This window comes from Chenopodium quinoa, unplaced genomic scaffold, assembly GCF_001683475.1.
Source record: "Chenopodium quinoa cultivar QQ74 unplaced genomic scaffold, ASM168347v1, whole genome shotgun sequence".
Taxonomy (NCBI): Eukaryota; Viridiplantae; Streptophyta; class Magnoliopsida; order Caryophyllales; family Amaranthaceae; genus Chenopodium; species Chenopodium quinoa.
In genome coordinates this window covers 2,291,282-2,310,639 of record NW_018743033.1, presented here as the reverse complement: position 1 = coordinate 2,310,639, position 19,358 = coordinate 2,291,282, and the positions used below count along the sequence as shown (strand labels likewise).

The following is a 19,358-nucleotide window of genomic DNA, read 5'->3' as shown; positions in this document are numbered from 1 at the left end:
GGGATCCTTTACTTTTTTTCGCAAACAACCCTAATTGCAAAGACGAACAACGAGTGATTAAGCTACGAAGGAATGGTTTGGGGAAAATGTCGAAGAACCCTAAAGTCACCTAGAGTGTTTAATTGGGGAAATTGAACAAAGTGTAAAGCAGCATAGTTATCTGACTAAGATTTATCCCCGTCACATAAGCAACGGTGTGTGAGTTGGCAAAACGGGTTTAACATGTTGGCATGTGCTGAGCTTTTATTTCAAAATTTCAAAACTGGCAAAATTACCTTCCTGCCCCTATGATGGACCAATCATTTTCATCACAGTTTGGCACTGCGATGCGTTGAAAGTTGTGCAGTGATGGTGTCGTATGAGTTGAAGAAAGAAGAATTATTATTACTTCCAATTTGGGGGTAATAGTTACATCAAGGGGAGGGTGTGTAACTATTACCTTAATTATTATGACTTATGAGGGTAGTAATCTCTCCATGTCTCTCTTTTCCTCATGACACAACTACCTTATTTCATTTGTAAACACCGTACCTCCTAAAATAGCACCTCTATTTTATTTTATTTTTCAAGTTTGAATTTTATTACCCCCAATCAAAGTAAAAGGGATAGATTTTTGTTACATTTTTTTATTTTGAATTCCGATACATGTATATTCTGTAATTAGGCAACGTTCTTTGGAATTGAATTAAATTGATCGAATAGAGTTGAGTTAAATTTAACTAAAGCAGAATACTTATAAGGAGTTGAGTTGAGCTAACCTACATTAAATTTGCATTGAATTGAACTAAAAATAAGTCCAAAAGAATACGACCTTACTATGACCCAATTATTTGGTAAGGTCCCACAATTAATTTATTATTTTTGCACTAACCCACTTTCACAATATTTTATTATTTCATTTTCCTACTAATTTAATTTAATTTTTATATTTCTAATAATAATTGGGAAGGTGATTTGGATTCATATGGGTTTAGGGTTTGTCATAAACAATACGATCAAAACATTAGCGCAGATGTAAACGTCTCTACTTGGAAAGATGCTCAACATCATCAACAACAACAACAACGCCTTAGTCCCAAAATGATTTGGGATCGGCTAACATGAATTGTCATAAGGAATTGTACGATATTAAGAAAAGGATATAACAAAATCATCATTTAAAAGAGTTTGAAAAAGGTGAGTAAAGTGAGTAAAGAAAGAGCATTTAAGACAAATTAAGGGAGTTTTAAAAGAGAACCCAAAATAAAATTCAAGAAAGATTTAAACAGTGGTTAAAACGTTGAACTAGATTACATAAAGGTTTGAGAAAACTTTACGTAAAGTCTATTTTAAAATCCAATCCTTAGACTCTATTTATATCAATAACTTTAATTTAATACTTCTCTTTCTCCTTTTAATTCTATTTTTGTAATAAAATAACAATTGATAAACAAATAATCTATTAACAATTGATAATAAAAATAACAAATGTCTAACTAAAGTTTGGAATGAATTCTACTCCATTCCAACTCATTCCAAAAGATCAAAACAAACACCCCTTAGGTTTCTAAACCCCATACCTTGTGGATTTGAGGTATGGGTTTAAAAATTAGATTTTTATTCAACAAACATTAGGTATGGATTTTACTCATTCCAACCCCATGCCTCATATCTAAAACCTACGAACCAAACGCCCCCTAAATAGTTTAAAGAAAGATAATCAACATTGTAGAGGAGATATATAAGTGAGGTTAAGAGGAGTAAATGTTAATTATATTAAGAAAATAAAAACAGTGTCATTACTTAGACAAATGGTCTGGGCGTTTGATTATTCTTATTTAACGCTTATTGTTCTCACAAAGGTCTTTAAATAGGAAAAAAAGGGTTTTCTCTCATTGTCTAAATTTTTTAACGGTTTTTTCATCAAATACCCCTGATTAATTCGTTTATTCACCATTTATCCATGAAAACTTTCCAAATTCACCATATACCCCCGAGTTTAACAACAATGTCCCAAATGCCCAAATGACTAACGGACGTCAACTCCGTTAGTCATTAAGGGTTAATTGTGCCACGTGGCAGCATTTGATTGGTTGATTACAAATTATTTATTTTTTAAAACAATTATATTTTTAAAATAATTATTTTATTAATTATAATTTTTTATATTATATAAAATAAAAAAAAGGTTAATTTGTAAATTACCACCCTAAAATGTACCTGTTTTTAAATAACCACCTGTTTAATTTTTATTTTTATTTTACCATCCCTTAAATTAAATAACTGTTCATATTACCACCCATTTTAAAATTCCGGTGGTTTTCCGTCTGTGGGCCCCACCTAATGGGTGGTAATTTAAAAATTTTCCCCATATTTTCATTTTTTCCCTCGATTTTTTCTCTCTCCATCTTCCTACCTTCTTCAACCTTCAATCCTCCATTTTTCTCTAACCTTCTGACAAATTCTTCTTCTCCCCCCTCCCCCACTTTCTCTCTCCTCCACTTTACTCCATTTTTCTGCTATCAAAATGACGAAAAAATCTTCAAATTCAAGCAACAAAGCTTGGAGTATAGCTTCTTTAATGGCGGAACTCCCTCTTTCTCCTTCCTTTTTTAATGGCGATTCACCTACACTTCCTGCGGTTCTTGTCATCCCTCTACTGTCTTTTACTCTCCTACAAGATTCCATGTCTCTTTTCATATATTAATTACACTCTCAATTTTCTCTTTTCTCGGTTGCAAATTAGTATAAATTACCAATTTTAATTAAATTCTAAAATTTAATTAACAACTTTTGTAATAATTGGATTGGGGGTTTTCTGAAATTAGGGTCCATGCTTCAATTGAATTAGGGGTTTTCTTATATTAGGGTTCTTATTTTGATTGAATTGGGGGTTTTCTAAAATTTCGAGCAAAACCCCTCAATTAATTGCATGAATTAGCTACAATTTTACCCCGAATCGACAGCCTTAAACATATAAAACCCTAACTTGTGAATTGTGAAACACCTGGGGAAATTAGTTGTTGTTGCTGTTATAGTGATTACTGGTGAGCACTGTCCCGGTGGATTCCAGCACTGGAATTATTGGAATGTCACTGGCAAGGTTTCCCAGGTTAGTCTCTTTTTTCAATCTTTTTTTTTTCTCTCTTTCTTTCTACCTTTCTCTGTCTTCATCATTCCCTTCTGTCCATTTTGTATCCTTTCTTTTTCTTCATTTTCTTTTTCTTTCTCTGTCTGGGAGCTGTTATTAGGGGCGAGGATGGTGCTGTTTTGGCGGATGGTGTTCAACAGGAAAATGAGAAGTGGGAGGTGAGGGTGGAAGAGGCTAGGGATCCTTCTTTCAGTACAGGATACTACTCCCTTATCTCTGGATAAAAAAATTTCAGAAGAAAAATGGAGGAAAATGGAGGAGAGAGAAAGTGGGAGAGGAGGGAGAAGAAGAATTTGTCAGAAGGTTAGAGAAAAATGGAGGATTAAAGGTTGAAGAAGGTACGAAGAAGGTTGAAGAAGGTAGGAAGACGGAGAGAGAAAAAATCGGGGGGGAAATCAGTCAAAAGGGTCAAAATAGTCGTTAGGTGGAGCCCACAGTCGGAAAACCCACCGGAATTTTGAAATGAGTGGTAATCTGAGTGATTATTTAATTTAAGGGGTGGTAAAATAAAAATAAAAATTAAACGGGTGGTTATTTTAAAAACAGTACATTTTAGGGTGGTAATTTACAAATTAACCTAAAAAAAAACCCTTCCACCATCCCAGCCACCACTACCGCCACCTCCACCCCCACTCACCCAGCCGCCCTCTCCCCCTCCCCTTCACTGCCAGTGTCTAATCTCTCCCCTCCCCCTGCCGGCGACCCTACCCCGATATCCGAGCCACCATCCTGATTCCTGCCCCATCACCTCTCTGATTTCTCGACCAACGCCCACCTGGAACCTCGAACACCGCTTTTCCCCCTTTGTCCTCTGACCACGACCACCGCCCAGACTAAAACCCATACCACGATCCCCTCTCTTTCTCCTCCGTGTAGATCGAAAACCCACGATCCCCCTTTCTTTTGTCCTCCGCCTAGATTGAAACCCAAACCCACGATTCTTTCTCCTTCGCCCAAATTGAAACCCAAACCCACGACCATCCCTCTCTCTCCCCTGCCCAAGCGAAACCACAACCCACGACCTGCACCACCTCGTTTTGAGTTCGACTGAGGTGGGGTGGCTGGGGTTAAGGTTTCAATGGGGGAGGAAGGTTGTGGTGTGGCTGGGGTGAGGGTTTTGGTGGGAGTTAATTGGTGGTGGTGGTGGTGGTGGGGCGGGGAGGGTGGCTGGGGTTTGGGCTGTTTTTTTTTTTTTTTTTGGTTTTTTTAAAAAAATAATTAAATAGATTTTAAAAACAACTAATAAGAGCATGCCACGTGGCACAATCAACCGTTAATGACTAACGGAATTGACGTCCATTAGTCATTTGGGCATTTGGGACATCGTTGTTAAATTCGAGGGTATATGGTGAATTTTGAAAGTTTTATGAGTATATTGTGAATAAACGAATTACTTAGGAGTGTTTGGCAAAAAACCAATTTTTTAAATACAATTATATAGAGAGATTAGTTTGGCCATAGATATGATAGGTAGTCAATTTTAGGTATTGATATAAATATAGTCTAAGGATTGGATTTATATTCAAAATATGGGTGTAAGAGATGTTTGGAAATGGTTGTGGATTAGGTCATGTCTCGTATTGATCTATCAGTAACTTCAAGTGAATAAGGCCTTAGACTACTCTCAATGGTGAATTTTGAAAGTTTTATGAGTATATTGTGAATAAACGAATTACTTAGTAGTGTTTGGCAAAAAACCGATTTTTTAAATACAATTATATAGAGAGATTAGTTTGGCCATAGATATGATAGGTAGTCAATTTTAGGTATTGATATAAATATAGTCTAAGGATTGGATTTATATTCAAAATATGGGTGTAAGAGATGTTTGGAAATGGTTGTGGATTAGGTCATGTCTCGTATTGATCTATCAGTAACTTCAAGTGAATAAGGCCTTAGACCACTCTCAATGGTGAGCAGAAAAAATGCTTACCCACTATCTCTCTACCCACTTCTCTCTCAACAAATCTGTTTTCCCCATGGGCAAATTTTTTTCACAATTTCTCTCCTAATGGTGAGCAAAAAAAATCTTGCCCACTACTCTCTCTCTCTTACTTTTTCAATACCCTACCATTGCTTTCTCTCTCCAACACAACACTTCTTTATTTATTAATTTCATTTATATTTTAACAATATACTCCAAATAAATAAAAACTAGTCTAAATTTGTGTAACTTATTTTTTTTTATTTGTGTCGTTTTTATCGTTAAAATAAAGAATATGGAGGATTTAAAGTGTTTACGAAATTATATCAAAATATATCAAAATGCATGTCTATTTATAGAGAATTTAATTTTATGACCGTTGGTAATTTTTTTTTTTTTTTACAAAATATATTTTTCAGAAAATAGATTACAAATATATAACCGTTGTAAACGGCTAGTATTTTTTGATTGGCTACTCCGCTGCACACGCCACTCGTCGCCTCGTCATTCGCCAACCCCCTGCACGCGTCAGAAGCACTGAGTTTTTTTTTTTAAAATCCGCAACCTCAAAACGACGCGTTTTGAGGCGCGCCTTTGAGGAAGCTTCATCAAAACGCGTCGTTTTGATGGTGGGTTGGCTGAAATTTTTTTAGTGGGTCTGCCAGGTGTGGGCCCCACATGGGTTACTGTTCATCAATAAAAATGCTCAAGGGCTTTTTTTTGCATTTCACCAATTTCTCACCATTGTGGTTGGTGATCATTTTTTTTTCCTCACAAAAAATGCTCATGAGCAAAAAAATTTCTCATCATTACTAGTGCTCTAAGAGAGAGAGTGGTGGGTGGGCATTTTTTTTTGCTCACCATTGGGAGAGAAAATGTGAAAAAAATTTATCCATGAGCAAAATTGATTTGTTGAGAGATAAAGTGGGTAGAGAGAGAGTGGGTGAACATTTTTTTTGCTCACCATTGAGAGTGGTCTTAGTATCTATTACTGCAACATTTTTGATTTACTATTATCTCTCTGACCTTATGGTCAGTGGCGGATCTATTCAGGTGCATGCTGGTGCACGTAACTCAGCAGGAGAAAGGAAAAAAAATTTAATTGAAAAAAATAACAAAATCCACTGTCGCACAGCCCACAGTAATTTTGCAGTTGAATGAATGATTACTTGAATAATTGGTTGTTTCTGCTTAATCTAAAATCATACTTGTTTTTAAAAATTTTGCAGTTGATTATTTGAATTTTTTTCGGTTAATTTTAATTTGAAACTATTAATAGGGAAATTTTTGCAGTTAATTTATTGATTAATTTGCGATTCTCCTCGTTTTGTGGTTTTGTGATTGAATTAATCATGAACAACGGTCTTGATTTGCTGATCGATGGTGATGTACGACGACGATGATGATTGTAGAGGAAGAGAGCCACGAAGAACAGAGCAGCCACATGCGAAAAGGAAGAAGGAAGAAATTGGGGGTGGGGGGTCTGATGGTTGTCCTTTTTTTTTTTTTATAATTTTTTTTTCTTTCAATTTTTTTTCCCCCTTTCTTTATGTGAACTGCTAAACATCGCCCGCAAATCTCCACATAAAGCCCACAAATTAAAAGTGAAATTACTCTTTTGCCCTTGAACTAAAATTATATACTCTGTACTCTAGTAAAAAACACACTCTCATCTTCTCTTAACTTTGTAGTCTCACTTTCTCTCTCTAAAATATTTTTTAAAAATGTCGAGGCGGCAAGGCAAGGAAGTGGCGGCACCGGTGGCCGGAGCAAGGGGGTTTGGAGGAGGAAAGGTATGTTTTATATTTTGTTAATTTGTTTAAAAAAAAAAAAAAAAAACCGTAAAAGGTGGCTGGACGGCGGCGACTGGGCGGCGGCGTTTGGCCCAGACGCCTCCACCACGGTTCCGGCGCCTGTCCCAGACGCCAAGGCCACGGTGGTGGCGCCTGGGCAGGGCGCCGGTGCCACAGTGGCGGCGTCCACGTCAGACGCCACTACCGTGGCACCGGCGTCCTGCCCAGGCGCCACCACCGTGGCTCTGGCGTCTGGGACAGGCGCCAGAACCCTTATTTTTTTTTTTTTCATTTTCTTTTATTTTTTTTTGAATTATTTTTTTGCTTTTTTTTGTTTTTGTTTTTCCGTTTTATTTTTTAATTTTTAGGCATCGTATTTTCGTTCTGGGGCTGGGAAGAGTATGGACATTATGAGAAGTACGATGAACTCAATGGAGAGCTCGGGGCCCAGACACGTTAGATCCCGTGGTATTTCGGCCTCGGCTCGTAGAGAACGGGTGCACTATTCTGAGGATGATGAAGATGATGATGGTGATGAGGAGGAGGAGGAGGAGGAGGATGCAGATGAGGATGTGGACGATCAGAGTGGACCATATGATGATTACGGTCCATTCAGTCAGAGGCTTGATGATGTGTATGAGACGCGTAGGGTAGCCGTGCGTAAGGGTAGAGATGGTAGATTTGTTAGTAGATCTGGCACATCATCTGCGTCCACTGTGTCTGCGGTTAGCAGAAAACGGTCGAGGGCCGTTAATGATTCTTGGGTGGTGAGGGGCGAGGTGGCTGGGGACCTATAGACGGGAGTGTGATTCCTAGCTTTCTAGGACACATCGCTACCCGTATTTGGGAGGACCAAGAGCGGGCTTTGGATAGCGGCATTTTGAAATGCCAAACCCGGGAGAGGACTTGTAACTTCTTGTGTAGTTGGGCTGAGGCTTGGCCGGAGGAGAGCGAGATGGTCGGCCGATTGAGGGGCACTAGAGTGAGCCACCTTCCTGCCACCATGCATGAGAGGATTGACTCGACGCTGATCACGGCTTTCGTTGAGAGATGGCAGCCGGACACGAACTCTTTCCACCTTCCGTTCGGTGAGATGACGATCATGTTGCATGACGTCGAGGCCATCCTTGGGATTCCCGTAGAGGGAAACCGAGCATCTGTTGTCACAGATGCGGATCAGGCAGATTTACTAGCGGAGCTGTTGGCGGTGGATAGGGCTGCGCTGTACACAGCGGCACTTGGTGTGTGGGATCACGGCGGTGTTAAGATCGCAGCAGTTTTGTAGCGATGTTTGCACCCCACTTCACGTAGGACGCAGGACACACAGCTAGCTGCATATGTTTTTCTTCTTCTCGGGTGTACCTTGTTTCCGGATAAGAGCGGAAACAAGCTCAGGCCACGCGACATAGTTGACGCGTGTGAGCCCGACAGAGTAGGCCAGTTTTCTTGGGGGTCGGCTACATTAGCGTACATGTATCGCCAGTTAGGATTCTCGAGCCGGGCTGATGCGGCAGGTATCACTAGATGTATGACGTTGTTACAGACGTGGATATACGAGTATTTCCCGGCGTTTCGACCACACCGCGACCCGGTTCCTATTGGGGATGGCCAGCCACGTGCCTGTGCGTGGAGTCCGCGTGTCGAGAAGAAGTCCATTGACCGCCTGCGATCGATACGGTTATTGCTTGACAGGATGTCCCCATTAGAGGTAAAGTGTTTAAAATTATTTCTACTTTTATAGTTTGATGTGTTTATTGTATGAATCTTAATAATTTTAAAAAATGTGCAGGTGAACTGGATGCCTTTCGGCCAGAACCCTAGTAATAGGGTACCCAGGTCCCTCTACACGGGACTGATTCAGTATCGTGAGATCGTAGAGGCGTACATGCCGCAGCGCTGTCTTCGCCAGCTTGGATATGTCCAAGTTGTTCCTCCTCCACCAGCATGGCCCAGTAAGGCCGTCCGATCTGCGTCGTCGAAGGAGTACGTCGTCCAATGGCCGGCAAGCATGATTGGCACGTGGGAGCAATTTCCGATGGTTGCCCGCATATGGATTGAGCAGCTACAGCGGCCGCCAGCTGGGGTGGCTGCCATGTGTGACCAGCACTACATGGAGTGGTACAACCGGCACTCGCACCCGAGGTTGATCAGAGACGTCCACCACGGCGACGACGCCGATGATGATGATGTGCCACCGCCCACTGCCGTGGATGCGGTACGACTCATAAAACATTTGTTGTTGTGTTTTTTTTTTCATATAATACGTCGTTATTGAATTTTATGTGTTTTGTTATGTGTAGTGGATGGGAAAGATGACGCAGTTGGGACACAGACTTTTTGAGGAGAGGGACAACATGACGACTGCAACAGGCAGAGCTGTTATTGATGAACTGGAACGGGCCCTTGAGCAGTGGCAGTGGGCGTCACAGAGAGATTATTGATATGTCGGCAGTGCATTTATATAACATTTTCCTAGTTGTTTGTAAAAGTTAACATTATCTATTCTTATAATTATTATTTAAAGTTCTTAGAATTTGACATTATATTTTTAGTTTTTATAATTATTATTTTAAGTTGTAATTAGTGGGCATACGAAAATTAAATACAAGTTCACATATAAATGGGAAAACTAAATACGAAAATTAGAATCCGAAAATTACTCTTAAAGGGGAAAAACATAGCAATAACAATAGAAGGTCACATAGAAAAGGCAACTAGATTGTTCCACTGCTGCTCCCGGTCATGATATAACGCATCCCAGCCCTCTACGCTTGCTGTACGAATGGTGTACCACGTTGGTATGATCGGTGGGACCGGAAAATTGGGTGACAGGTCCAGTCGGATGAAATGTCTGTATGACGGCCCCAGAAATCCAATAGCAACCTCTGTTACCGGTCTGGTGACGGTCTCACGCGAACACCAAGGCAGCACCGTGGTACATGGATAGTAAGCTCCACCATGCAAACCAAGGCCGAAATGCATCACTGCACACTTGTAGATGTTTGCAACGGCGAAGAGATCAAGTGGCGCGTCGAACCAATGATTTTGACCGCAAGGTCCTCCTCCCCACCGGATACGCTGCAAAGACCTATCCAAGTCCTGTCCGTACACGTGGCGATAAACAGCTCGGTTTGAGGCGATTTCACTGTACATCAACTGACGCACTAAACCGTAGTTGTCTTCACCCATCTGAAACACATCTGCCACAACCCGAAATCCGCAGTTACCATCTGCAACCACATCATTCCACCCGTCCAGGAACGGCATCATGATATTAGGGATCCTGTCTTTATATGGAAAATGTTCAATGTCCATTCTACCTGTTGCACACATCAAAAAACACAGTTAACAAGTCAGCAGAAAACTAAACAAACACTCTAAAAAGTAAATTAAACTAAAGTACCGTACCGGTGCCGGGCATATTCACCGACGAAGAAGTTTGACTACCACTTGATGACGATGTACGACCACGACCACGACCACGACCACGAATGTACTCAAACGCACTCCTTTCCCGCCGTGGTTGTCGGCCCCGTGGTCGCTCGACCCCCTCAGGTTCCTCATGATCCAAGCACGACGAGTTGAACATGTCATGAAGTACGTGGGTAGCACTACGAATGATTGAAGGGTGGCTGGAGGACACTTGGTCAAACATCGAACGAAACTGCTCCAACTCCTCTTGTTCACGGTTGACTGTCTGTGGAACAGCATGCTCTCCGATAACGAGCGTCCGCCAGAATGGATGAACCTGATCAACATGTAACGACGCCCTATCTTGCGTAATTACGCGGTGAATGGTGCATGCACAAGGTAGTCCATGAGTCACCGATATAGCACATCCGCACCGAATAGCCACTTCATCACCCAACTCCCTCATCCTGGTGTGCTCGCTCAGAATCAACCCCAAGCAGTAGTGTGACACACGACCATGGAGATACATCGTGCCATGTCGCCGTCTGGAGTCCTCAAGAGAGTTCTTGATGCCGTTCCTCTGAGTATCAATAGCCTTGTTTATTCTCTCGAACAGTGTATCCAGAGCAGAGGTGGAAGAATCAATCCAGTCCTTCAGAGCTCTATGAGCGCTCTCAACTCTACATGTAGTAGTGTTTCCAAAATGAAGAACTTGGTTTGTCCAATATTTGACAAACTTTTCCCTCTGAGGCACCCACTGCTGCATCACATAGTCTACGATTGTCGGGCACCATTGGTATGCATCCTTGAAGTTATCCAAGGCTCGGTCGTACTCTTCCTCCGTGGTAGCTTGCAGGATCTTCCGCCACTTACCATTTACCAATCTCTCTGCTGAATCTAAGTTCTTGTTGAAAAGGTTGTAGGCTTTGACTTTCACGCAGTTGTTGATGTGCCATGTGCACAGTAAATGGCTCGACTCCGGAAACAGCTCCGCTATAGGGGCAAAGAGACCTCCCTCACAATCGCTGACGATGGCCGATGGCTGAACATTTGGGCCGATGTAATTTCTCAACTTCTCCAACACCCAACGGTAACTCGCAACCGTCTCATCCTTCATAACTGCATAACCAATCAAAAAGTTCTGGTTCGTTGGAGTCATCCCAACCATCTTAACCAGTGGAAACTTATACTTGTTTGTCTTGTACGTTGAATCGATCGTAATCACAGATGGCCAAGACGAAATCATATCAGCACAGTCAGGATGCACAAGGAACAAATGAGTCACCTCCGATGTGTCTTCATCAGATTCAAACCAGTACAGGTAACCACGTGCTTGTGCCTGGTGTAGAAGCTGCTGTATAGGGTTCCTTCCCTCTGACCGTTCAAACCTCAATTTCTGTCTGACGTTGTAGATGTGTCTTCGGTTTGGCTGGTCTTCAGGAAATTTCTCCAACACAGATGCTAATATTTTAGCAGGCTTCACTTGAGCATCACTCATTTCTTTTACAACTAGTTTCGCAGCAGGACTTAGGCCGCTTAACTGTCGATGACCCACTTCATATGCGATCATCTCATGGTTGTGATACCCCCATTTACCGTAACTCTTCACTTCCCAACCGTCACCCCTTTGCTGTTGTCGAACCTTTACTCTGAACTGACACCCACAACCTTTCCGCTTTGTATCAAACCGAATCGCTTGCCTGAAATCTCGTTCCTCCCTTTTGCGATAACGGTCGCATCTCAAAATGCGATCCATTCTACCATCCCGTTGAAATTTATGAGTTGCTACTACTAAACAAAAACCTGATGTAATTGCAACATGTTTCGCCCAATCAACCGCTTGTTGAGCATCTTCGAACAGACCATCGTGTACAAAAATCCCACTATAATCATTTCCGTCTCCACCATAATCCTGCAACAATAACATATAAATATAATCTCATAAGATTAGATTAAATTAATACATTTGACACAACATTAGCACAAAAGAAAAAACAAAACAAAAAAACCAAAAAAAAAACGAAAAAAATTGTAACACAAAAAAAAAAACATTAAACAAATTTTAAATTAAATTAAAAAAAAAAAATTAAAAAAAAAAAAATAAAATATCAGTGGCGCCTAGCCTGGACGCCGCCACCGTGGCGGTGGCGCCTGGCCAGGACGCCGCTTCCATGGTGGCGGCGTCTTGGCCAGACGCCAAGGCCACGGTGGCGGCGTCCCGGCCAGGCGCCAAGGCCACGGTGGCGGCGTCCCGGCCAGGCGCCAAGGCCACGGAGGCGGCGTCCTGGCTAGGCGCCACCGCTACGGTGGCGGCGTCCCGGCAGGACGCCAGCCGCCAATTCGTGGTTTTAGATGGCTTCGTACCTCGTTTCCCGGCGTCGACGGCGTCTCTCCGGTGCATCTAGCCGACGTTGAGGGCTCTTCGGTGTCAATCGGCGATCCAGTCCTGCTCCACATTTTTGGTGAGTGAAAAATTTCGTTTTCGGTAAAAATTATAACAAGGGCAAGAATGTCAAAACTTTTAAAAAATGTGGGCTTTATGTAGTAAAACGCGGGCGATGTTTAACAAGTCCCTTTTTTATTCATTCCTTTCTTTGATTTATTTACTTTTCATTTCTTCTACCTTTTTTTTTTTCTTTCTTATTTTGATAAATACATTGTTTTGAAATTGTTGGTTGAATTGTTGAATGTTCGGAGTTGTTTAGTTCAATTGTGGTAAAATTGTACTTTGGCATTGTGTTTTACGGTTTGTGTTTTGGAAAATTGGAGATGAAAGACAGAGTATTTTTGGAAAGAACATGTACTAAAATCACAAAAATCATCCACTTATTCCTCCCTCTATATGACTCTAAAAACCCATAATTGATGTAATTTTGTGATGTATGCTTTAAGTTTTATGTGTTTATTCCAAATTTTTTGTCTTATTTTGTTGTTTCCATGGTGCAATATGTTAAGGGTGGGTGCAATGGGTGTGGGTGTGGTTTTTTTGTATTTTTTGAGGTTTTTTTTGTGGGTGCGGGTGGTGGTGTAGGTAGGATAGGGTGATTAATAATTAACGGTGACTCACCATTTCGAAAATCCAGAATCCGCCACAGCTTATGGTCTCCATTTTCAATTATTATTATTTTTTTTTATTAAAATTTACTTTTGTCATTGAGAGTAACATTTGTCATGCATTTCCAATTTATAAAATCTTGATTTGCCTTGGAATGGAATAGGTCCTACGTAGTATGAGTGATGTCAATTCAAAAGATACCTTACTAATCACTACCAAAGTCTGAGATTCACTAAAGTAATGGAATCTTACAATGCATTTTCTCCATATTTAGCCAATCAGGAGAAATTGCGGCTAAGTAGCAAATTCCGACAACAAGATTAACAACTTTACGTAAGAAAACACCTTAAATAGAAGTATTTAAATCATCATTTATTAATGTATATTTTTTTCAATTAGTTAAAACGACACCAATTGATGAAGATCTCGTTACTTGCACGAATTTAAGTCATCACAATTTTCTTTGGAATTAGACTTCAGCGGTGGTGATTCCAAACTTCATGGAATCTTTTTTTTATGAAAGTTGATGATTTTCTAATGGTTACATCAATTAGTTTGTGTGTATATCATGATGAATGTGAAAATTGCATAATCATCAATTAAGTGGCGTGTGGTGATCCTTTGCCATAGTTTAGTTATCTCTTGCTATAGTTAACTTCAGATGGCTATTGGTGGTTATCAAAGTGGTCTGCAGGGAAGCAATGGATCAGATTTGATCAAGTTTAATAAAAACACATACGCAATTCTTAGGATTTAGATTCATTAAATTCAATATTATAGGGTCTAAATTTAAACTCATACCAAAATTTGTTTATGACGAATTTAGTGTCCAAAATAGGTCCCAAACTAAAACTTTACAAAAAAAGTTAAATTAACTTAAGTATTATTTACACAATTGACGTGTGATTTTATCCACAATTTTAAAATAAGAAATTTTTTTATATAGTACTTCATATGGAAGCTAAACAAGGAAATACTAACAAAGTAACAATAACTTAGCATTAATTACACCGACTAACACGCGTTTTGTCATAAATTTTCCAATGTATGCCATTTTAATATTTAATTCTTCCATCATATACATGATGGTTTGCATTTATTATTACTCTTTACATAATGTCAATAATAAAAATGTCTGGAAAAAAAAAATAACAATACTAAAAGTGGGGTAGACAAATACGAGGGCCTCTCCGTTACAATATAGATATGACCCCACTGACATGAGCTCATCACAAGCTCGACATGACACAACATCCACACTATTGGGCCATAGATTACGAATGGACATCATATTTAAAAATTAATACGAGCATTATGCACTTATTTGTAACTCTATAACCTCATCGTATTATGCACTTATTTGTAACCCTTACTCTGCTTATGTGAATTATAGAAGGAAAAAAATGTAAACTTTCTAGTTAAAAAAAGACTTTGTAGTATGCAATGGCCATCAAATGGACATTGATTAAGACTTGTGAGAGTACATTAAATGTTACTCCTATCGCTTATCATATTTGGACCGCTAACTATAAGAGTCCATCAAGAAAATAGTAATCGTAAATAGTAATCGTAGATGAGTGGAATTAGTAAAGTATGTTAGCATGTCCTACATTGGCGTAAAATATGATTGTAATTAATTAATGATTATGGAGTGAAGATTGACCAAAATGGAATCAACAGATAAGTCTAATTCAGCATGTTCCCCAAGTTACGTTGACACTAACAAAACCCAATCAACCAAATTACTTCGTATTCTTCTAAGAGTTATAACTAACCGGTAATTATGGAGCATATAATAACAAACTACTCAGATTTATATTTCAAATACAGTAAGTTCAAATTAATTTTGAACAACAATAAAAAAAAAAAAAAAAAAATAAAAATACTAGCATCACAGTTAAAGGAATGGATTAAAAAATTGTGCCTGAGTATATATATGTTTAAAATAAATTATTTTGATTGTAGATGTGTTAATTCTCTAATTATGTATAAATTTTGATAATCATTGTACATGTCGCATGACTTATTACTAATTTTTTAATTTTTTAAAGAATAGATCATACGGATATATTCACACTTTCTCATACATTTCAATTCATACCAACCACCTTAGCCTTAAAATTAAGGTATAAAACCAGAATAATCTCATACTAGAAAGGTATGGATTCTAGCTAAACCATTCAAGTTTAAAGTTATTTGGTTTTATTGTTGGAATTGATAATATACTTTATTAATAGAATGGATTGTGAATAATCTTAGAGGGAGAGTTAGGTTTGGGATTCCATAGGTATGGGGTAGAGTTAGAATCCGTTAATTAAGTATGACATTCCATTACTAAAAAACTCAACCAAACAAAAAAATAAATGGAATGAATTCTAACTGCATTCCAGATGATCTAACCAAACTACCCCTAAATGTAGAAGACAAAGTCATTCCAAGATGGCAAGGTTGATTAGATCTAACCTATGATAACCATCTTAAAATTGAATTCCACTTATATAATAAATCTAAAAACCAAAAGTAGTTAAAAAAAAAAAAAATTAAAAAAACCGAGTAGTTTGTTATTTAAGATGCTCATCTTAAAGTTGCAAGTAAAATTATCTTTGGTGAATTCATCAACAATTAAAGACAATACCATTTTTTTTTTTTTTTTTTGCGAATTAGCCACAAGGGCAATACAAAATACAAATTGGGGAAGGATATTTGACAACGCGGCCTATTTTATACAAATCCTCAATTTTTGTCATTAGGCCATAACCTTATTGGTAAAGACAACTTTTATGTGATAAAAGTGAAAACATAGGAATAGTATAGTAAATCTAAAGAGGAATGGAAGCTATACTAGATTAACGGTTGAATAAATTAAAGTGTGAATATTAAAGATTCCATAACTATATACTTTTATCATTTTTAAATCGTTAATATAGATAATAGCATGTGACTCAATTTAATTAACAAGAAGTGACCATGAGCATGATGTTGGAATCTGATTTATACCATAGGTCACATCAAACATTGCTTATATATAATCCCATCCAAAATTAATCATATCATGTAACAACCAAACAACTAAACTTCTCACTCCACTAAATTATTCCTAAAATAGCATTAACTTTCATCTCATGGCTATTGTAAGCCAGTTTTGTTTGACACTTCTTGTTTTCTCATTTGGGATTGTCTTGGCCTCATCTCGGCTCCTCAACGATGAGCCATCGATGATCGAGGAACACGAAAAATGGATGAATTTTCATGGACGTGTCTACAAAGACGACGTTGAAAAATCAAAACGATTTAAGATATTCAATAAAAATGTTAAACGTATTGAAGCATCAAATAAATTGAATAGAGGGTTTACCCTAGGTGTTAATGCTTTTGCTGACTTAACTAACGAGGAGTTTCGAGCTTCTCGTACTGGTTATAAGAAGCAGTCCAAACATTTTTATTTGAAGTCAAAATCAAAATCTTTTAAATATGAAAATTTAACCAATAGTGTTTCATCAACTATGGATTGGAGGAAAAAAGGTGCTGTTACTCCAATAAAAAATCAAGAGGATTGTGGTAAGAATTATTTAGCCTTCCTTCATTCCTTCCTGTTTGATTTAATTTTTGCATTCATTTCATACATCAATAAGAGTAATTGGAGAAATAAGTTTATTTTTGCATAATATAATTTGTCTTTTTTGATATCTAAAGTTAGTAACTTAATGTTTTAGGTAACACTGTGTACATATTTTTCTTAGTTTAGTTTTTTTTTTTTCAAAGAACCGTGTATGTTTTTATAAGACTCTAATTTAAGAGGATTGTAGCTTAAAATTGAAATAATAAGCATAGCGGACGCATAATTTGTAATGAATTATTCCTAAACTATTAACAATTTAACATATTAGGAATAATAATGAATGCTTATTGTGTAAATTATTACTCTTATGGTTGTAGATTATAGTCACTTAAAAAATGAACTTACTATAATTCAACATCGCAAAAAATAATACAAGGTTAACTCTTATTACCTCTATTTTCATAAAAATATTACCATTTTTTTAACCTTTGCTAATGTGAAACTAGAAACACACATATATGTGTAATTGTAAAAGTTATAAGAATTTAATATGTATATACTAAGATTAGTTGCTATTCAAAAAATGAAAATAAAATATACTAAGATTAGTTTAACAATTTGCAAGACAACACACGAGTTCAATACTATTATTTTCTTTATATGTTAATTATATTACCATTTTTTTAACCTTTGCTAATGTGAAACTAGAAGCATACATATATGTGTAATTGTAAAAGTTATAAGAATTTAATATGTATATACTAAGATTAATTTAACAATTTGCAAGACAACACACGAGTTCAATACTATTATTCTCTTTATGTGTTAATTATAAGCTATAGTCAAATTTAATTAGATGTATATAGTGCTAAGACAAAATATGTTAAAGCACCATCAAACACAGGAGGGTATAGAACATGACAAATTAAATTAAAGTGGTAACTTACAAACACAAAACCTAGGATTTATGCATGGGTGGAATATAAACGTGTATTTAATAGACTAGGTTCATATATATAAACTTGATGTATCTAAGGACTTTTTTTGTCCTCTTGAAAAAACAAATATTAAATTATAATTAAAACAAAAACAAAAACTATCAAAATCAACTTCAATAACCTCATTGGTTACTTTCTATTATGCCACACAGGTTGTTGTTGGGCATTCTCAGCTGTAGCATCCATGGAAGGCCTAAACCAAATCAAGACAGGCAAATTAGTCTCCCTCTCCGAGCAAGAGCTCGTCGACTGCGACACATCATTTGATGAGGGCTGTGAAGGCGGTCTACTAGACACCGCCTTTGAGTTCATCAAGAGCCATGGTGGCCTCACCACCGAGGCCAAGTACCCTTACATGGGCACTGACGGAACCTGCAATGCAAAGCGAGCTGCCATAAAATCCGTTTCTATCCACGGGCACGAGGATGTTCCGGAAAACAATGAGGATGCCTTGTTAGCAGCCGTGGCTCATCAGCCGGTATCAGTGGGGATTGAAGGGGGAGGGTTCGACTTTCAGTTCTACGCCGGTGGGGTGTTTAAAGGAGAGTGTGGGACGGAGTTGGATCACGCGGTGGCGGTGATAGGGTATGGAGTGGAGGAGAAAGATGGGAGTAAGTATTGGTTGGTGAAAAATTCATGGGGAAAAGAATGGGGTGAGAAAGGTTATATGAGGATTAAGAGAGGTGGTGGTGCTAAAGAAGGTCTTTGTGGTATTGCTATGAAGCCTTCTTACCCAATTTAGGAATTTAAATGTATTAATAATATGCATGATTGATAATATGTATTGTATAATTTGGATTATCAATTGTAATTTATATGGCTTTAAAGTGTCTATCTGAAACAGTAGGTGAAGTTCTTTAATTGGCTTGTTGTGATGTCCGATATGTAATTTGAAATTGAAGTTGCAACTTGCAAGTGTAAATATGTTTGCAGTATAAGTATTATGTGTAAATTTGATATTCCTTATGTAAAAAAATATGTAATTTTTCTTAACAATAATTCCCTTTTTTTTTTAATTTTTTTTTTTAATTTTTTTTTTTTTTTTTTTTTTTTTTTTTTTTTTTTTTAATTTGCATGTTTGTCAATGCACAAATTTTGATCATTAATATTTTAATTATAAGAATTATACAAAATTACATACTTTATAAATTCAAATCGAAACTATTCTATTTAATGAGACCTAACCAAATTAAATATATTTCTTATTATGTTTTTATTGTTTTTGTATATTAACATCATTTTTTTTTGTTTGTTTTTACACTATTTTGATTACAATAATGTTATGACATCAATTTTGAAGGGTGGTTAGGGAGTTTTGGTAATATTGCATGAAATAAACATACAAATAAGCATAATATTTTGGGATCCCATTAAAGAAATGTGACCTTCAATTCGTTTCATATTATATGCAACTTTGTGGGATTATTTGTGAGATATGAAGTATAAAATATTCTAAAATTGCAAATAATATGAAACGAAGGTAATTAA

General features: G+C 37.7%; 1 protein-coding gene and 1 long non-coding RNA gene across 2 annotated transcripts; both read left to right on the top strand.

Annotated features, from left to right (window-relative positions):
* The first annotated feature begins 8,931 nt into the window (after positions 1-8,931).
* On the top strand, positions 8,932-9,506 carry LOC110730474. The gene is made up of 2 exons (XR_002513063.1): positions 8,932-9,062; positions 9,148-9,506. It is a non-coding gene; the product is annotated as an uncharacterized LOC110730474 (long non-coding RNA).
* A 6,848-nt stretch (positions 9,507-16,354) lies between these two features.
* Positions 16,355-18,869, top strand: LOC110730583 (senescence-specific cysteine protease SAG12-like). The gene is made up of 2 exons (XM_021910406.1): positions 16,355-16,871; positions 18,023-18,869. Exons 1-2 carry the CDS (start codon positions 16,436-16,438, stop codon positions 18,610-18,612), a joined length of 1,026 nt encoding a protein of 341 aa, XP_021766098.1. The 5' UTR covers positions 16,355-16,435; the 3' UTR covers positions 18,613-18,869.
* Positions 18,870-19,358: the final 489 nt, after the last annotated feature.

Excerpts from the sequence above, each read along its gene's own strand:
- LOC110730583 (XM_021910406.1), top strand. The coding sequence starts at position 16,436 with ATGGCTATTGTAAGCCAGTTTTGTTTGACACTTCTTGTTTTCTCATTT. Across the intron at positions 16,872-18,022 it reads AAAAAATCAAGAGGATTGTG|GTTGTTGTTGGGCATTCTCA; the intron begins GTAAGAATTATT and ends TATGCCACACAG.